Here is an 18,592-nt window from a genome sequence, read left to right as displayed (position 1 = left end):
TTCATGTTCTCTAAATTTAGTCTGTCTGTCTTGCACTCCTGTGCTAGGAAGCTGTGCCACTTCCATGACCAGCTGACCCATTAAACAATGAGCTGCTTGAGTTAAACCTCTCTCTCTGACCCATTTAAGTACCTAGAAAATTGAAATGAGTACCAATGAGATTACATTGTCTACAATAAATCATGTTAAACAAGTTAATTTCCAGCAGTGACTAGGTAACTGCTCCTGTGTATAGCAGAAAAGCCACCGATGCAGATATCTTGGTTTTAGGAAGCCTTCTAACGCTGTCTCCCATGACCAGCTGTCTCATAAGCAAGTCACAAACCATGAATGGACAACTGGGTGCAAAAATGGATCTATAGAATATTTAGCAAGAGTAGGTCATTAGCTTGGCCAGACACATCAAGCAGAATTCTGCAGGAGCATTTCCACAGCACCAACTTGATATTAAAAAAAAAAAAAAATCGGAATGCAGAAAAGATAAACTGCTTACCAAGCCTGCTGGCTGGGAAGGGCAGCAAGTGTTGGAGGACAGGACCTCAAGGAACTTGGCAAAGTACAGTCAGGGGGAAAATGTGATTCAAAGTACATGCTTTCACTCGCTACTCTTGGCAGAACTGCCGTCACAGATGCAGGTTGTGGAATTACTGGTCTGATAGCATCACAGTACATACTTGGTGGTTAGCATGGATCACAAACTGAACAGGAGCCAGCCACGCCACGCCACCACAAAAAACATCAAATAGCACCGGGGGGTATATATATATGAAGGAATATTGTTTGACAGGCAAACGAAGATATTCTTCTGTTATGCCTGGGGCTAGCAAACCTTTGGTTGGTGTACAGTATTCTGCTTTGGCTAGAATAGCGATTTAGAGGTTTTATGAGGAAATATTGGTGGAATTGGTGTTTACTCCTAATGAAGGGGGAGTCCTGGTATGGGGTCCCTGAATAGCCACACTGTGTTTCTGAGAGGGAGGGCAACACGCTCATCTGCTGAGAAGGCTTGTGGGCAACAGGTCTGGGTTACATGCTCGAAGCAGCCTTCCCATGGTGCAGCTAAGGAAACGGAGGGAGGGATTACTGTGGGGTACGACATCCTTGTTTTGTTAGTTTTCAAGCGCGGATTAGACATGTATATGTCAAAAATGACCTACACATAATTGATCCCGCTTTGGGGGCAGTAGGAAGGAAGGAGACACTTCCCAACCCTGTTCTTCTGATATTCCTGTTTGGAACTGAAGGTCATAATTTAAACACCTAAGTTAGATGTCTAAATTATACATTGTGAATACCAGCTAATTATCAAGGCTCTTGCTTTCTATTTCTGTTAAATATGTCATTAAGAAAAAATCTTAGTAGTCAATAATTTAAATCCAAAGCAGCTATAATGCAGGCTGGCATCATGCTATGCAAACTCTATTTATTCAAACCTGTGTTTTCCAAGTCCTAGGCTTCTTTTGAGCACATACTGCCAGCTCCGCTAACATCTAAAAGGCTTATGATCTAGAGACCTGTCTGCTGGACATTAGGATGATCAGGTTTATTTAATAAAGGCTTTATTGGAACACCCATTTAACTTACTGCAGAAAGGATGATGGATGAGAAGGGGAAAGAGTAACACACAAATATTACTCATTCTGAAGATGCTAAATCTTAGGCTCAGAACAGTCTTTGATATTTGACCTCTGCAGATGGCCTGTAATTAAGACTCTAATCCTCTAAACACTTAAACACACTTGAAGTTAATAGGATTAGTCACATGCCTGAAGTGTGCATGGTGAGCAAAACTGTTGTTGAATACAGCTGATTAAAAAACTTGCAACAAAGGCAAGTTTCTGGTGGAATACCGTCTTATATTTTCTAAGTGTTTTCAAAGCAGTTCTAAGTGATTTCCTAATGTGATGATGTTTAATAAAAATAAAACTTAACCAAGTTGTAGCTTGAAAAAGTGTTGTACAAAAAAAATAAAAATAATAATAAAAAAAAAAAAAAGTAAATCAGTCTGAACTTTTTCAGAGGCAGAAATTATATGTTGGGGGACATTTGAGAGAGGTTATTTTGGTTTTCTGGATGAGGCAGGTCTACACTCACTGAATTTTACAATTCTTGCAAAAGAAATTTGAGACTAAGCATGCACAGAATTAGACAGATCAGACAGTTACAAAAAGAGGAAAAAACATTTTCTCATTTTTTCTTTAGCAGAAATATCAGTTTGGCTTAAAAGCACACAAGTTATTCCTTCGCTGTTCCTGACAGACTAGCTGTTCTTGGGAATCCTGGCCAACTTAGTCGGGATAAGATTGTCACATTGTAAGTGTATGAAAAGATGACGGAAGAGCAAGTACAACTGGGGAAGTGATTTAAGATATTGCAAGGACAAAGCTGTAGGCATACATGGCACTGAGGTTCCCATTCATTGTTGCACATCTGCCAGAAAAGGAGATTGGAGCACAAGGCATTGTGCTGGTGCATAACGTGCTAGATTTTATTTTTGTTGCCATTTACACCATGGGTGCAATCTGGGAATCCCAACACAGCTGAATCATTTGTTACCACCCTATAAAGTGCCTTCTGCATACACATACACAGTGACGTTATGTCTCCCATCAGTAATGTAGATACAAATCCCCTCTGCTAAAGGATGTGTGGTACCACAGTATTGTCATATACAGGAAGAGGTAACAACTGTGGTTAAAGGTTTCCAAAAAGTGGCACACGGCAAATAACTGCAGTACCATCCTCTGGCTTGCTCAAAAGTCCTCTTTTCAAGGCAGGGAGAGATTTCCTACACTTGCCCTCAGGATTACAGTCAGCAGAATGAAGACTGCATTTAGCCAAGTATTCCTGCCAACTCCAACACAGACCAAAGTAAGCAAATAAAAAAGCCCAAGAGTAACAATCATCACTCTGTCAATACTGTTGTTGTTATACAGGAATCTGAGTCACACTAAGAGGCCTCTCAAGGAAGGGAGCAGTTGAGATACAAGAAATTCAAGACGGAGCAGGGAAATTCTGATTAAAGCAGCATCACAGCAGAGATGAGGTGGCAGATAAGACCACAAGAATATGGCATCATAACCTTATTGACAGTATCATGGGGGAAAACAGAGCTGAAAAAGTGAGAAACATTGGTAAACCACTGCCTGTAAGGAAAGACAGACTAGAAGGTCTTAAACCAAAGCAATACTTAAGATGAAAATTTAAAGAGAGTAATAAAATAAGGAGGGCGGAAACCAGAAGATGTAATCTAGGTCTGAGTCAATTAAAAAGACAGCACAGCCTGGTTCTTACTGGGGTCAAAAAACAGGGGGGAGAGGAGAGAAAAAGATGTTTTTCCAGGGTGAGGGGGTTAAACCAGGGCTGAAGCAAAGCGAAGGCAGTGGGAGGTGAGTGGCGCAGACCCCACCAGAGCAGGCCCTGCAGGAGCAGCTCCAGACCTCAGGCTCAGGAAGCCCAAAAACACCGAGCCGAGCACTGCAGTGCCTCACTGGGGCAAATCATCCCCTTCCTCTCCCCACTCAGGGCCACACTGGATGTCTTTACACAGAGCTGCTGTGGGCCTCAAAGCGGTGCCCAGAAAGGAACTTCAGATGTGGAAAACGTGACGTGACAGCGGGAACGAGGCAAAAAGGAGACTGGTAAAGGCTGAAAGCTGAAGGAAATGAACGCGGGGCATTACAAAGTAGTATCGAGGCAAGTGACAGCACCACTGAAACCAACAGGAAGAGGAGGAAACGTGAAGTTGGAGGCACGGAGAAATTTCCAACCTCCGCCCCGTCAGCAGCGCGGGGGGAACAGAAAGGGAAGAGCCCGAGGAGCCCCGGGCAGCCGCGGGCTCGGAGCCACACGTCAGGTCAGAGAGGAATTCGTGCCGAGACAGCAAAACGACAAGAATATAGCTCCTACGAGAAGCAGAGGAACTTTTATTGTTCTATTTATTTATTTTTAGAGCAACCGAGGCGGCGAGGGGCCACTCGGAGGAGGGGGCACCCGGCGGCCCCCACCGGGCCCCCGCCACCGCCTGAGGTACGGCCCCGGGCCCCTCCCCCTCGAGCCACGGTTCGCGAGGCGATGCGCACGTCAGGGCGGAAGTGACGCGCGGGCCGTGACGCCGGCGCGAGGCGAGGCCACATAAGGGGGGGAGGCGGCGGCGGCCGGAAGCGAACGGCGCGGGGCGGGGCGGGCGCTGAGGGGAGCGGAGAGGCGGCGGCGGCGGCCTCGGCTCCGGCCCCGGCCATGGATTTCCACAACATCCTCGTCATGGCCTCGGAGCAGCAGGGCCTCAACGCCGTGCCGGTGAGCGCGCGGACGGGGCCGCCGGGCCCTTCCCTTCCCTCCCCGTCCCCTTCCCTCTGGGGGCGCCGAGGCACCGGGCGCGGGGCCGCTGACAGGCGGCGAAGGCCCCGCGGGGCGCGGGGGGTGGCAGCCGGGGCCGGTCCCGGGGCCGTGCTGGGGTGGGCGGCCCGCAGCGGTTGGCGGCTTCGCTGTGGGGCGGGTGTGGGGCGGGCGTTCCGGCCGGCCGGTAACGGGAGGCACCGAGGCCGCGGGGATGGGGCTGCGGATGAGCCGCGTGCCGCCTGGAGGGAGGGCCGGGGGCCTCCTGCTGCGCTGGCATCCCGGGTTGCGTTCCTTCGGCAGGACCGAGCCGTGTGTGCTTAGGTGCTCGGCAAATATTGGCTTACGGCAGGCACCAGCCAGGGAAACACTTGGGCTGTGTGTTCTGTCACTAGGCGTCAGGGTTCTGTGCTTCAGTGATGAAAGCGGTGTAAATGAGGGCAGGTAGAGGTGTTTAGCATAAAAGGTGGGGGACAGGATTAAAAGCATAGCCTTTACTTCTGACACTGCTGACACAGGCACCCAAGGATCGAGGTTTGTCTTGCACTCTCTGTCACTACTTAAACTTTGTTAATGTTCACCGGTGTTGTGACCAGTCACTGGTGTGGACCAACCACATGGTAGGTACACAGAATTCATCAGATCCTGCTGTGTTTTTACATCTTATAAAACATATTTTGTATATGTAAAAGGTATACATTTATATACTTCATATGTATATAATTTATATGTATATAATACATTTATATACTTCAAATGTATATGCTTCATATACATTTGTAAATGTATACACTTGTAACATATCTTTTGGATTTAGTCTGATCGAGTTTGTCTCTGAATCTACATAGAGATGTTATTTGTAGCATAAATAGGAAAATAGCAACTACGTAAACATGGTAAGGTATTTAAATGCCTGGTTTATTACTTTTAAAACTTTGTTTCACAAAGCTGGTTTTGGGTGGTTGTAGTAAAATTTCAACCTCTTCAGTTTTCTCTTGCAGTTCTCAGGTGCTGCACCACTCTTCCCTGTCACAGAGTTATGAATTACGATGATGAATTGATGAAACATCTGCCATGCTCCCTATCCCAGATATTGTGCTAGGGGAGGCAGTCCTACCCGTTGTGCAATGGGTGAGGAGGGTTTTGTTACTGCTTTTAGAAAAGGCAGGATTAGGATTTACCTGATTAACTCATGCAGAGGGAGTGCAATTATATGCATAGCTGAAGCAGGGTTAGTTTCTTGCCTCTCTTGCATGTTAGTGGTGCAGCTTTTAACTATCAGATGACCTTGGTCTCCGAGAAAAGTGGGGCTGTGCTTGGCACTATTATCTGCAGCTGTTGGGCTTCAAAAGAAGGCCTGTGGAGGTTTTCTGATCTGTCGACATCTAAGTCACTCCACTAGAGTAAAACTAATGCATAGAATTCATTCCTATAAGAAGCATGTAAGTAAACATACCTATTTTTTGATTGAAATACTTTACAGACAAATTATACGATTCACTGGTATGTAATATTAATGGGTTTCTAGAAATGTTGATTTCTGCATTAATCAGCAGATCCCTTGAATTTCCCTTTGAGGAGTTTAAAAGAATCAGTGCACTGAATTAAGTATTCCATGCTTACTGTAATGAAAAAGAGTAATACAAGTTATGTATAAGTTGACTTTTTCTATCATTTCTAAGAAATAATATGGTCCTGTATCATAAAAGAGGGACAATATTGCATCATGTCATTGTAAAAACAGCTCTGCTTGTTCATCTCCCAGTGGAAATAGGTTAGAAAGGAACACTGCTGAAATGAACCTTCCAGGGCCCTATTAATTGCATCAGGTTGGGGTTTCTAAATAGAGAAATAACTAAACTAGTGTATTAATGACGTGTCACTAATAATCTTCAAATCAGTAGCTGAAAAATATCTCTTTTTCTCATGTAGCATTCGGGGGGGGGGGAAGAGGAGGAGCTTCAGTATTGTATCTTGTTGTGTTTATATTTGGCTGTTGATCACACCTGCAGTGTGGACTGGCTTTGGTAAGACATGATACCAGTCACGACTGTTGAACTTGGTTCGATGTAAATCCTGCCTGGGCACCCCCACTCTTCACAGTGAGATTGGTACATGCTGATATGGGGCATAACTGATGTGGTGAAGCACTTTGAGGTCTTTATGGAAGATACTTCTAAAAGTATGAAATGAAATAACAGTTACATAAAAACAGAAAAAGCATATTTACGAACTCAGTCACCCTTTTATTTTGTCTTGATTCTGCAGTCATTAATAATTTATTAGAAACAACCTCACCTAGGTCACTGTTCCTTTTCACAGCGGGTGAATCAGTGGACAGAACTTGAAATCTGAAACAGATTTAACCACAGAGAGGTGCCCTGAAACTGAAACAGCTCATCATCCACGTCAGCACTGTCTGAAGTCTGGCTTTAAGTTGGCCTGATGCACAGGAGCATGCATCCTTACAAAATAACCTCTGCTAAAACTGACAGATACATGCAATTATGGAAACTTGGTTTGTGTTTCACTCCTCACAGTAAATTTCCTTAAAAATGCAGCAATTGTAAGTATTTGGGAAGAAAAACCACAGCAGAATCCTGACGGTTGTTCAGAGGACCAGAACTTGTTACAGAGCTTTCCCATGACACTGTAATTTACAAACTACTGAACACTTGCCTCCAGGCAGGAGGAGTCCTTTGAGAGCTAGAGAAAGGGTGGCTGTGAAGCATGGATCGCAGTTGTGGAATCGGGCTCCTGTTCCATCTGCAAACGCTTATGTGGCTAAAACCTGTCTCAAAACAGGGCCTGGCAATGCTTCGTGTGCTGTATCAGTGCCCATGAGGACAGCACGATCTGTAGTAAAAAAGCTGGCACAGGGTTGAAGAGGGCTTTTATTTAGCAACTGGACTTGATGGTTAAGTTCCAGGCTCTTACAAGCACTGACTAAAAGGTGTAAAACTGAGTTTTCCCTATTCTAAACTCTTTCTACATAAATGAATGAAAATGGGGACCACAATACACCACATGAAGGAAAGAGCCAAGTATGCCTTTTTCCTGTGTGAAGCAATATTCAACAGAAGAAATTTGTGTGTTTTTTCAGTTAATGGTTCGGCTTAGGTCTTGTGACAGCAGTTGCAAAATCTTCAAGTGACTTCTTTTTTTTTTTTTTTTTTTTTTTTTTACACTCTTTCATACAATCGGTGACCTTGTTGAGTGGATTTGGAGAGATGAGAACAGCTGACAGTTCGAATGCTCTTATCGCTACGGTATTTATAAGGGTGGTTACAACCTGCAGGGGATGATACAAATTGAAGGGTGCTTGGTAACTGCCATTAACTGTTGTAACTCGGCGTTCATAGTGGTAGTTGGGGAAGCATTTCACACGTGTGTGTGTGCCAGGAGACAACAGCTGCAGAGCGAGCTAAGGTCCGCAGAGCAGAGGCAGTGGCCATCCAAGTGAGGGCTGAGAACCGACTGCTCAGCGGGGAGCAGCAAACATGGGTGTGGGGGGCTTTGCCTGCACTGTGTGTTCACAAGGGCTGTGGTGAACTTGCCAGTGTAAAGAGTGTGTGACACAGCCTGTGAAAGCTGCCTGTCCTTGGTAGCACAAGTGGGGATTGCCTTCAGCTCAGCTGTGCAGGCGCAGAGCTGCTGGCATGTGCAGGCGCTGTACAACAACGTGGGATGGTGCAGAATCCGTCACTTGTCTCACAGGGCTTGGGTTCAGAGGCAGGCATCGCTGGCTGGGTGCTAGTTCTGATGGGACAGGTGGGGAGTCATGACAGGGTTCACACAGGTAAAGGGAAATGAGAAACCTCAGGGGAGAGCTCCTGCAGGAGTACTGTTCACTGACAGGAAGAGGTTGTGTTTCTCTAGGGGATGCAGTTGAAGACGGGCACTTCCGCAGCCTTCCCTTTATTCTTTGGCTAAAGCAGTGCCCGTTCTGTCTCAGCAGTCGGCAGTGAGCCATTACAGGTGCTACCTGGAGAGTTAATCGCTGTTTGCAATCTGAGAAGGGCACTGTTCTGGGATAGCTTGACCTGCTCTCTTCTATGGCTAACTGTTTGTTTCCCTGTTACTTAACCACCTCGGCGATAACAAAGCCAGGCAGTGTGGCTGCTGCTGCCCAGCTGCTGATGTAGTGACGTGCGCTCACTTAGTTGGGCACTTCTACTGAAAGTCGGGTATTTATAGGAGGTTGTGGAGCACGTGCATGCTTCAGTGCTTTTAAGAAGACCAACCTTAGCATGTTATCGTACACATTTTTAATTGAAAGTGCACGACGTGTGTCAACAGCAGTGGTGATTCATGGTACAGAGCTTTCTGTACTCGTTTATGAAATGCTTAGCTGTGGTTTCAGCTGTTAGTCAATATTAAGTAATGCTGCTGCCAGGAAGACTTCAAATCTTGAATTTTACACAATTTCTCATTTAGTGGCAGTGAGAAAGCAGTGTGTCTGTCTGGCTGCTTCACAAACCTGCTCCTGGGTAGGACTGTTGGTTGTAGTGCAGCAAAACAAAGCCTGAAAACTGCTTCCCCATCACTTTAATTCTTTATAAGGCTTCCTAATGGGATAGATCAATCTACGTTAGTCCCTGCTGTCTAGCAGTTTTCAAAAGTGCTCCTTCTGCCTAAAATTGTTTTTAGAAAATCCTTTCTTTTGTCTTTGTATTTAAAAATTGTACAAGTTGAATAATTAAACCAAGTTTTAACAAATGAGATTACCAATTGTGAAACATGCCATGTTTAACTTAGTACAACACTGACTTATGCCAAAGATCAGTATACTACAGAGTACCTTCAGTTGTTCCAAAGGCACTAATTTGCTTCAGTATCCTTAAGAAAGGATTTTCTCTGGTGATGTGGGGATTGCTTTGCCTCTCTGTCTTTTCCAATTTAGAATATGCATGCTGGATTATTTCAGGCCACAGAATCAAAGGTAAGGTGAGCAGAAATTGAGAGGAAGTCCTGCAGTACCGCTGAGGTCTCCTCAAACATGAGGTCTTTGCAATAGCTGTGGTAAACAGCATGGAAGAAATGGGGCTGGAAGGGGGAGTGACTCGGCTTCCCTTGAAAAAGTGGGGCCCTACTCCACCCATCTTCTAATCCTTTAAATGGTTCTAGCTGTCATCATTGAGTCTAATGATTTTGATCAAAAGTAACCAAAATTGTTCAGAGCTGAAGCTTCTGGAGTGGTACAGGTTTCCCAAATCAGTTCCCAGGTTGTGGCAAATGCTCTTGTGCATAGAGGAGTTTCAGTAACAGTCGGGTTGTAGTAGCTCATTCCTCATGCGCTGAGGAAGCATGTCAGGGTACAGTACTGCAATGTAGAAGGATGCTGTAGCTTCAGAGTTTTAGTCCCTTGGAAATTATTAAAGGTGCCTTCAGACAGCTGGTATTGGAGCTGCCCTTCTTGGAGCCAGTTTTGGCTGCATTTGAGTCTCTGCACCTTGCTTCATCGTATCTGTATGCACAAGGCAATACATGGCGTTACATACTGTGACATCAGGTAATCCTGGTGTTTCTTTGCATGGTGCTGTTTCAGTGAATCAGATTAGACTTAGGGCTTCCATTGTATGTTACTGAAACCTACAGAAAGCTGTGGTACTTGCTTGTCAGCTTATTGTCCTTTAAATACTTGGATGACGTATCTATCTTTGCTAGATATTTTCATGTCTTTAACTTTCATAATTCTGTACAAGGCTTCATAAGGCTTAATTTACCATGTAGGTCTTGTCTGGGCTTATAATAGGCTTGTTACCAAAACCAAAACAAACAAAAAATAGGAAAGAAAACTCAAATATTTATTTTCTGAATTTATTCTGTTTTCTACCTGCTTCTAGACTTAACTGGCATCTATCATATTTACCTTGGTGAGTGTATGTGTCTTGTTGCTTTTTCTTCTCCAATTTGTGGGGAGATGTAAGAAGTCTTTTCTGTCCCATTTATCATTCTAAAGCTCAGCCTCGTGATACCCAGTACGCCTGTGGAAGGGCATGGCTGAGTGGTGCAGCTGCACTAGTGCAAGTGTTGGTTACATTTTTGTACACCTCAACATTTCTGACATGTTTATTTGTTTGTTGCAGAAAAGATACAGTTTGGCTGTTGGTCCTCCCAAAAAGGTTCCAAAAGTCAAGGGTGTCGAGTCTGCAGCAGTACAAGCATTTCTCAGACGGAAGGAAGAAGAAAAAAGAAAAAAAGGTAACTGCTGAAGCAGCCCGAAATATATCCTGTGGAAGACTTTCATTGACTCTTTGAGACTTTGACCCTTTTTACAGGGCTCTTGCAAATAGGGTTTTACATTTGCTTCTGGAATTCATGCATATAACTGCTGATGCTGAAGGATAGCCAGGGGAAAAGTTAGGGCCAAGGATGTTTGCATGCTTTCCGAAGGATTTAAACGTTAATCAGCTACACTGGTATTTGCTGGTGGAGACCAAGAAGTAACTAAGGTGGAGAGAGATTTCAGGAAAGCATCCTGAATTTTTGTTAACATTACTTTGAAATATTGTTTTTGTGTCAAAACCTGGTAAGAGTTCTTGCTGTTGTTGCCTTAGTCTGCTCTCTCAATAAAGCCCGAATTTTTAAATTGGTGTGGCAAAAGCTTTACCTAAGCCATGCCGTGTTTTTTTTCCATTTTTATTATAACCAAGTCTGATGGACAGGGTGGCTCAGGATTGTCTTTCTCTCCTGCGCCAGTTGTAAGCCAGCTCCTTATCCCTGCTGGCAGATCCAGCCAGAAGCAAGACTGAGCATGAAACACAGCTGTACTCACAGTGTACAGTCATGGCCATTGACAAATAATGTAGGCAGGGCATGGTGCCTTTACAGGTACCCATATGAAATGCAGCATGAGTAGCCCAATCCAGTTTCTAGGAAGTGATGCTCAGAAACCCCTTTTTCCCAGGTCTTTCTGGTATTTTGCCCATATCCATGCCATTGGTCTGTCTAGTACGTAGCCCTCAGATGTCATTTTATTCACTAGCTAGTTCAGCATGAATTTTGTATGTGATCTGCTGACAAGACACTTAAGATAAAGAGCATATGCTTAAACAGATGCAGTGACCTGCAGCTTGCTCATCTGTCTGGCTGCTTCCCTCCCTCTCCTACACCTCAGCCTACTTTCCAGTTCTTGTTCCCACACCCCAGTATTCATCCCTCCCTTTCCCCACCTTCACTTAAAAATGGTATTAAATTTTGTACACTCAAAATTCTTTTACTCAATCTTAGAACTCCTTCCCTTTCACCAGAGATCCCATATGTCCTGTGCCTTTTTACACAGTAAGTCTCCTTAGTTTGTATAGCATTTGACAGTGGCTTCTGTTGAATCATGTCAGCCGGTTTTGTAATAGCAGTAGTTGGGCATAATTATTCACCTTTGTTTGTACAAGTACCTGATTCAGGTGGATCAGGCTGCCCTGTTGGCAGACCTGGATCACTTTCCAGTCTGTTGTGAATAGCTGTTAGCCAGATATCCCTAAGCTATTGTCTTAAATGGTTTATCAGTTGGAAAAAAACTGAAATAAACAGTAGTGCTTTTGCTTAACTTTCTCCTGATTTTCTTTTTACAGCATTGGAAGAAAAAAGAAAGAAAGAACAACTCTTGGCCAAACGTATTGAACTGAAACATGACAGGAAGGCACGAGCTATGGCCTCACGAACAAAGGATAACTTTTATGGCTATAATGGCATTCCTGTTGAAGAGAAGTCTAAAAAGAGGAGGACTTGTGAGAACGTTGCTCAGGCTCCAGAGGCTGAGTATGCATCAGAAGATGAAGCTGAGCAACTTGAATATGCTCAAACGGAATCTGAGCACGAGCAAGAGGAATATGATGAGAAACCATCCAAAGCTGCTCTAAAACCAAAGGCACCTCCCAAAAGTGCACCAGCACCTCTAAACTTTACAGATCTTCTGAGGCTTGCTGAAAAAAAACAATATGAACCAGTAGAAATAAAAGTAGTGAAAAAGATAGAAGAAAGACCCAGAACAGCAGAAGAATTGAGAGAGAGGGAGTATTTGGAACGCAAAAACAAAAGAGTAGAAATGCAGAAAAAGAAAAACGAGAAGGAGATGAAGAATACGGGAATATCTGGTTCTTCAAAAAAAGTGACTTCTCTGAAAGAATGTGGAAATGCAAAACTTAGTAAAAGCTCAGTAGATAAACATTCCTCTCCAAAAGGCAGCCTTTCTTCTATGAGCGGTACTGATAAGAAATCCAAAGCACCAGCATTGACTGAAAAACACTCCCGGTCATCATCTTCCAGACCGAGCCAAATGGAAAAAGTAAAAACCTCTCAAAACGGTTCCTTAAAAAGTTCTACTGGTAGCAGTCATAGTAAATTACCTGTCAATGGCATAGGAAAGTCTGGCTCAAGCTTTCCTGTGCAGTCCTCAAAACCATTGGCCAACGGCGCTCAGAGGCTACCCTCTGCTAAAGAATCCAGCCTGAAAAGGCCTGCCCAGGCGAAAATGGGAAATGCCACAGCCCTCCAACACGACATCAACTCCAGCGCAAAGCGAGCCAGCAGCAGCTTAGGAAAAGGAGGACCTGGGCATCCAGGTGGCAGTTCAAGTGTAGGACCAGGGCGATCAGGCAGCAATTCTGGTGTGGGACCGGGCAGGCCGGGGAGTGGTTCAAGCCCAGGACCTCGGCGGCTGGGCAGCAGCTCAGCTGCAGGACCAGGAAGGCCAGGTGGCAGCTCAGGCATGGGACCTGGAAGGCCGGGTGGCAGCTCAGGCACGGCCCTTGGGCGACCAGGGAGCAGCTCAGGTGCTGGACTGGGACGGCCAGGCGGCAGCGTGGGCAGCGGGCCAGGAAGGCCGGGCAGCAGCACAAACACAGGACCTGGGCGGCCGGGCAGCGGCACAGGAACAGGACCAGGAAGGCCGGGAGTCGGCCCCAGCACAGGACCTGGGCGGCCGGGCAGCGGCTTGGGCACCGGACCAGGAAGGCCAGGGGTCGGCCCGAGCACAGGACCTGGGCGCCCAGGCAGCAGCTCAGGAACAGGACCAGGAAGGCCGGGAGTAGGCCCAAACCCAGCACCTGGGCGACCGGGCTTGGGTACAGCTGTAAAGCCTAAGTGTACTGTTGTGTCAGAAACGATTTCTTCTAAAAACCTAGTCACAAGGCCTAGCAACGGACAGATAAATGGAATGAGACCTCTACAAGGGCATAGACCCATGTTTCGTTCACAAGGTACGAAGTTCCATAGCAAATAAGTTTTTAACTTTATTTGTTCCGTATTTTTGGTAAGTCGGAGTTGAGGTCACTGGGGGTCTTTGACAGTTGTAGATGCAATAAGGAAGACTTGCACAAAATAACATTTGTCTTTTAAAGAGTGTACGTAACAGTGGAATACTTCTTTTTGCTTTGCAACTTGTTTTCACCCCTTCTTATATACCTTGAAAGGAGGGCCCGGGCTGTAAGGTCTTGATGAAAGAAAGCTAAGCAACCTGTGATGGATGGTGGGATATGGATGGTTTTAAAGGAAAAGAATTAAAGGATTCACTTCCTGCATTGCTCAATTATTCTTAGCCTTTAAAAATTTAGTAAATAAAATATTTTAAATAACAGATGCTTAAAGCAGCACATGGAAACTGAAACACAGCAAACCTGCAACTGTTAGTTGAGTGCTTGGGGAAATTTGCCTTATCAGTGACTAACAGGAGCAAGCAGTATGTGCTCTAGTAGTTAGTACCAGAAAACCCTGATGAAGAGCATAGACTTCTGTCTGGTAGTTTGCTCAGGATGCAGTTGATGATACTGATAAGTAATCTTCTACTGCACAGCATAGAGGATGTACTTCCTTTCTGTGAACTTGAGAATTGCTAATTAGCTTGAGGCAGAAGTTTTCTACTTGGAAGCCCAGAGCTAATAAAATGTACGTGCCCAAAGTACAGCAAGGAGAAGTACTTTTAAGGTAATGGTATGTTAATGTTAATTCATCTTTTTTTATTCCCTTGTCATTAAGGTATTGGGAGACCACCTATTGGTTACAAAAGACAAATAGACGACGATGATGATGACGATGAATACGACTCTGAAATGGATGATTTCATTGAAGATGAAGGCGAACCCCAAGAAGAAATATCAAAGCATATTCGGGAGATATTTGGATATGACCGGAAAAGGTACAAGAAATGTAAATTTTAAGCTATTGCAAAGCAAGCAACAGAACAACAGAGATGAATATAGTTCAATGAATAAAAACATTGGAAATAAGTGAAGTGCTGATATCAAAAAATGTTTTTTTGTTTTTTTTGTTTTTTTTTTTTTTGCATTGCAGAAATTTAATGAGCATTAGAAGCCCCTTCTGTGCACAAGGAATTTTGACTTTTTACATTGCTTGCTATACTGGGGCAATAATATTTGGGGAGCAATAATATTTGATGCAAGCAGGACATAATCTATGAACAACATGGCTTCTTCAGCTTGTCACCTACCTAATCCATAGTAACTCCTTCCTATAATAAGGTGTTAAAATGCTTCCTATGGCAGTGGGTATTTGAGAATTCATGAATGTAGCTGCCTGAAAATGAACTGGTAAATGCAACAGTGTTAACAGTTCTCTAAGAGGATCTAAGGTGGCATATTTGTATGTCTAGGAACTGTTGGAAAAAGAAGACTGGTTTATTTAAATACTTTCCTCATGTCTGACTAAGGTATAAGAAAGCAAGCATTTTAAAGACTTGTAAGTTAGATTCTTTCAAACTGTTAATGAAACCATATGTGGCAAGGTAATTTTTAAAAGGATGTGAATTCATAATTGATCTGTGCATGATGGTGTTTTTCTGTGTGCTAAACACTAATATTTAATTTCCAGATACAAAGATGAAAGTGACTATGCCTTACGTTACATGGAGAGCAGCTGGAGAGAGCAACAGAAAGAAGAAGCTAGGAGGTATGCTTGGATTTAAAATAGAAATTGGGAGATTTGTTTATTTTCTGAGTCATGGGGATATTTGCTGCTTTTTCGTAATGGAGGCAAATAAGTCTATACATTTTTGATAGGAAAGCTTAGGTAGAAGATGAAGCTCAGCCAACCAGAGTGCCCATGGAATAGTGGGTAAAAAGTTCTGTATGTTCATTCTATACATTCAATGCATCACAAACTTTGCTAGTAGAAATTTTACCAACTTAGTCCAAAAAGTCTTCCTGCAAATACTTTGAATTCTGACTGAAATGACAAACCCTTCAATTTGTCCCAGACATGTTTTTTTTGCTAGTTCTTGAGGACTGGAAAAAGATTTGTCTTGATCTATATACATGTGGTTTTTGTGCGCATGAATATATAAAGAACGCTCTGACACACATCTGTAATCAACAATTTCAAAAAAGAAGATTAGGCTTTCTTATTGGTTTTGGCCTATAGACATGTGCAATTCTTAAATAGCTATTACAAAACTTGGCATTCAAAAACTGATCCTTTTTGTTTTTTTTTCCATGCCTGGTGGAAGATGTCTGCAGTGCCATTACCAAAGTTTTGTAAATGTTATGGAAGTTTTTTTTATAGCTAATGGAAAATACTGGAAATATACAGTCAAAATTCTTTTGTTTTAAGTTTTTTATATTTTTCATGGGGTGCCTCAAGTACTGTAAACTTGCATCTTTTTAAAGTTATAGTCAGTGTCCTTATTCGTTCCTACTCTTACAAATAGCTGCAGCTCATGCAAAGCTGTAGTATTTTAAATGGAGAAATAACTGGAATTTTACAGTGATACTGCTATTTACTGAATTCTGTGTTGAAGACCTAGAGTGAGGTTCTGCAAAGCTTAGTGCCTCACTAACTTTTAACTACACGTGCTAACGTAAAAGAAGAAATGAGGAATCTGAGTAAAACAGTAACTATTTCCTGTCCTTGGCTATTTTTCACTGAGTTTGGTTAAACGTTTAACCTTTGACCTGAGGAGCTTTTTTTCTAATCAAACAAGCCCACTAAAATTACTAAATTCTAAGCTGAAATGGAAAATGATGCTTCAAGCCAGAGATTGATCGCACAGATTCTTGTTGTTTGCTCTCTTAATCTGGATTCTGCAGTTTCCTGCATTCATTGACTTCCCTCTGCTTCTTTAGGCATAACATCCTTTTTAGAGCCTGTTCTGGAGCAGTTACCCCAGAGCAACTGAATGATGACAGATGGTCAAGTAGTTGACCCTGATATATTTTGGTACAAACTGCCTTATGCTGCTTCACGTTGAGCTGTGGATACTCAAAGGCTCTGAGTAGGCCTGCAAACCAGGCAGGGACTGATCACAAAACAGTAGCTCTGTGGCACCCATTGCTAGTATCATACCGGCAAAATTATCCATTGAGGAGGAGGTCAGTGACCGCAGATACTGTTCTCAGTATCTCTTTCAACATACTGACTTCTAGGAAGTTGAAGGAACTGCACAAGGACATAGCCAGAACATGCTCTGTTCAGCAGCATCTCTTCCCTCTGCCTGCTCCTGAGTCCAGGCAGCTAGCTGGACTGAGGGTAAGGCAGTGTCATTCATGGAGATGCCTCAAGTCAGGAAGTTGCCACGAAATCTCTTGCTTGTTTGACAGATCCGCTCTCAGTCTTGCCAGTGAAAAAGGTGTAGGCAGACCTCAGAAAAGCTGATCTGAGTCAGTTCTGATATGAATTGCATGTAAGAGTTACTTTGGCAAGAATTGATGGATGTTTCAGCAGCTTCTTGTCAAAAAAGAATGACCTTTCTTAGCCAAACTTTTTTTTATAATGGTAATTTCTTTGAAGAAAACTTTATTTACCTTCAAAAGATTTGGTTCTGCTCTAATGTTGAGACTTTTGGGGGTATATTCTTTCTTTTCTTAAACTGTATTCTTACTGTAATTGAAGAAAACTTACAATTGTTGAACTGATCTAAATTTTTGTTGCTCAAATCAGTTGTAATTTAGAATTTCTTTTCTTGGGGGAGAAGACAAATTGCGTGTTTCTTGAGTAGCAGTTTGTAAAGGCTTTCAACTTATTTGGCAGCTTGAGACTCGGTGTTCAGGAAGACCTAGAAGAATTGAGACGGGAAGAGGAAGAACTAAAACGCAAGAGACAGTCTAAGAAGCTGAGGACACGTTAACTGACTTATGGTGTTGACTTCTTTCATTTTTCTGCTACCCTCTGCCTCCATACATCTCTTATTCTACTTCAGTTTCCATTTGCTTGTTAGAGGGCAAAAGAATATGTTAAAGGGATGAAAGAACTGAAAAATAAAGGCTTTAGTTTGACTTAAATAAGATATTTATTTTTAATACTGCCAGGGTTGATTTTTTTCTATGAAGAAATTAATGCACTAATGCATATTATTAAGTAGAAGAAAATTAATTTCCATAGATGAAATCAGTTCAAGATGCCAGCAGAAATATTGACTAGCTATGCACTGACTTGGAACTGTGTGGGCCCATATACAAGTAAACCAATTTTGCATTCACTTGAAAGGAAGGTATAGCATTCTTGTTCCCTGATTATTATTTTTTTTTGAGATGTAGAGAAATTGCTTTATATCCTGCTTTGTTTCCTGAGTTGGGCCTCAAAGTATTGAAACGTTATCTTCTGTACAGAAGCGGCTTGGGTGTAAATTCAGCCATTGCCACAAATGTTCAAAGCAATAAAGTGCTTTATACTTTCTGATGACCCATAAACAATAACTAAACTAGCACCCTCTTATTTCTGAACAGGAAAGTGCACGTCACTTGCAAAAATTGCACAGTTATGGTTGCAACCCAAAGGTTAGGCTGGCTTTTGCTGTGTCTGGAATTTCAATGCCAATCAAATTCAGTATGATAAATACACATCCCGAAAATAGGAATTTCTAGTGTTCGTATGTAACCTGTGCTTTTGTGCTCAAGCACATGCTTAGGAGTTCCCTTCCTTCCCTGTCAATCTTTACGTTTGTCTAACAGCTTCCGCTGCTTTTACAAGTTGTGTGCAGTGCTTGTGTTTTTTTCTTGCATTAAGCATCAGGTGTGTTTAGTGATTTGAAATGTGGAGTAGTTATTTATCTAATCAGGTTTGCTATTTGGAAAGCATATTTCCAAAGTATTTTCAGCTCTCTGAAATTAGTAACTTCATATCAACTAGTGAGTCCTTCTGAGTAACTTAATCGAGCCAAAAATCTAAAATGCATGTCAGGAGAGTTTGTTCTGTTACCTAATGCCCATATTTGCACATTATTTCTAGCTATGCACTCAAAGATTAACTGAATTTGTTTACCATCAACACCGGGTTCATTTAAATCAATAGGGGTTGTATTTGA

General features: G+C 43.0%; 1 protein-coding gene across 1 annotated transcript; it reads left to right on the top strand.

Annotated features, from left to right (window-relative positions):
• Positions 1-4,200: 4,200 nt before the first annotated feature.
• On the top strand, positions 4,201-17,584 carry SPTY2D1 (SPT2 chromatin protein domain containing 1). The gene is made up of 6 exons (XM_032189081.1): positions 4,201-4,299; positions 10,428-10,542; positions 11,913-13,538; positions 14,314-14,473; positions 15,166-15,243; positions 17,320-17,584. Exons 1-6 carry the CDS (start codon positions 4,240-4,242, stop codon positions 17,414-17,416), a joined length of 2,136 nt encoding a protein of 711 aa, XP_032044972.1. The 5' UTR covers positions 4,201-4,239; the 3' UTR covers positions 17,417-17,584.
• The last annotated feature ends 1,008 nt before the right edge of the window (positions 17,585-18,592 follow it).

Source organism: Aythya fuligula, chromosome 5, assembly GCF_009819795.1.
Source record: "Aythya fuligula isolate bAytFul2 chromosome 5, bAytFul2.pri, whole genome shotgun sequence".
Taxonomy (NCBI): Eukaryota; Metazoa; Chordata; class Aves; order Anseriformes; family Anatidae; genus Aythya; species Aythya fuligula.
This window is presented reverse-complemented; position numbering and strand designations above follow the sequence as displayed.

Bases quoted from the DNA above. Each gene is read 5' to 3' on its own strand.
- SPTY2D1 (XM_032189081.1), top strand. From the start codon at position 4,240: ATGGATTTCCACAACATCCTCGTCATGGCCTCGGAGCAGCAGGGCCTC. The intron at 10,543-11,912 runs GTAACTGCTGAA...TTCTTTTTACAG, and splicing joins AGAAGAAAAAAGAAAAAAAG to CATTGGAAGAAAAAAGAAAG. The intron at 14,474-15,165 runs GTACAAGAAATG...TTTAATTTCCAG, and splicing joins TTTGGATATGACCGGAAAAG to ATACAAAGATGAAAGTGACT.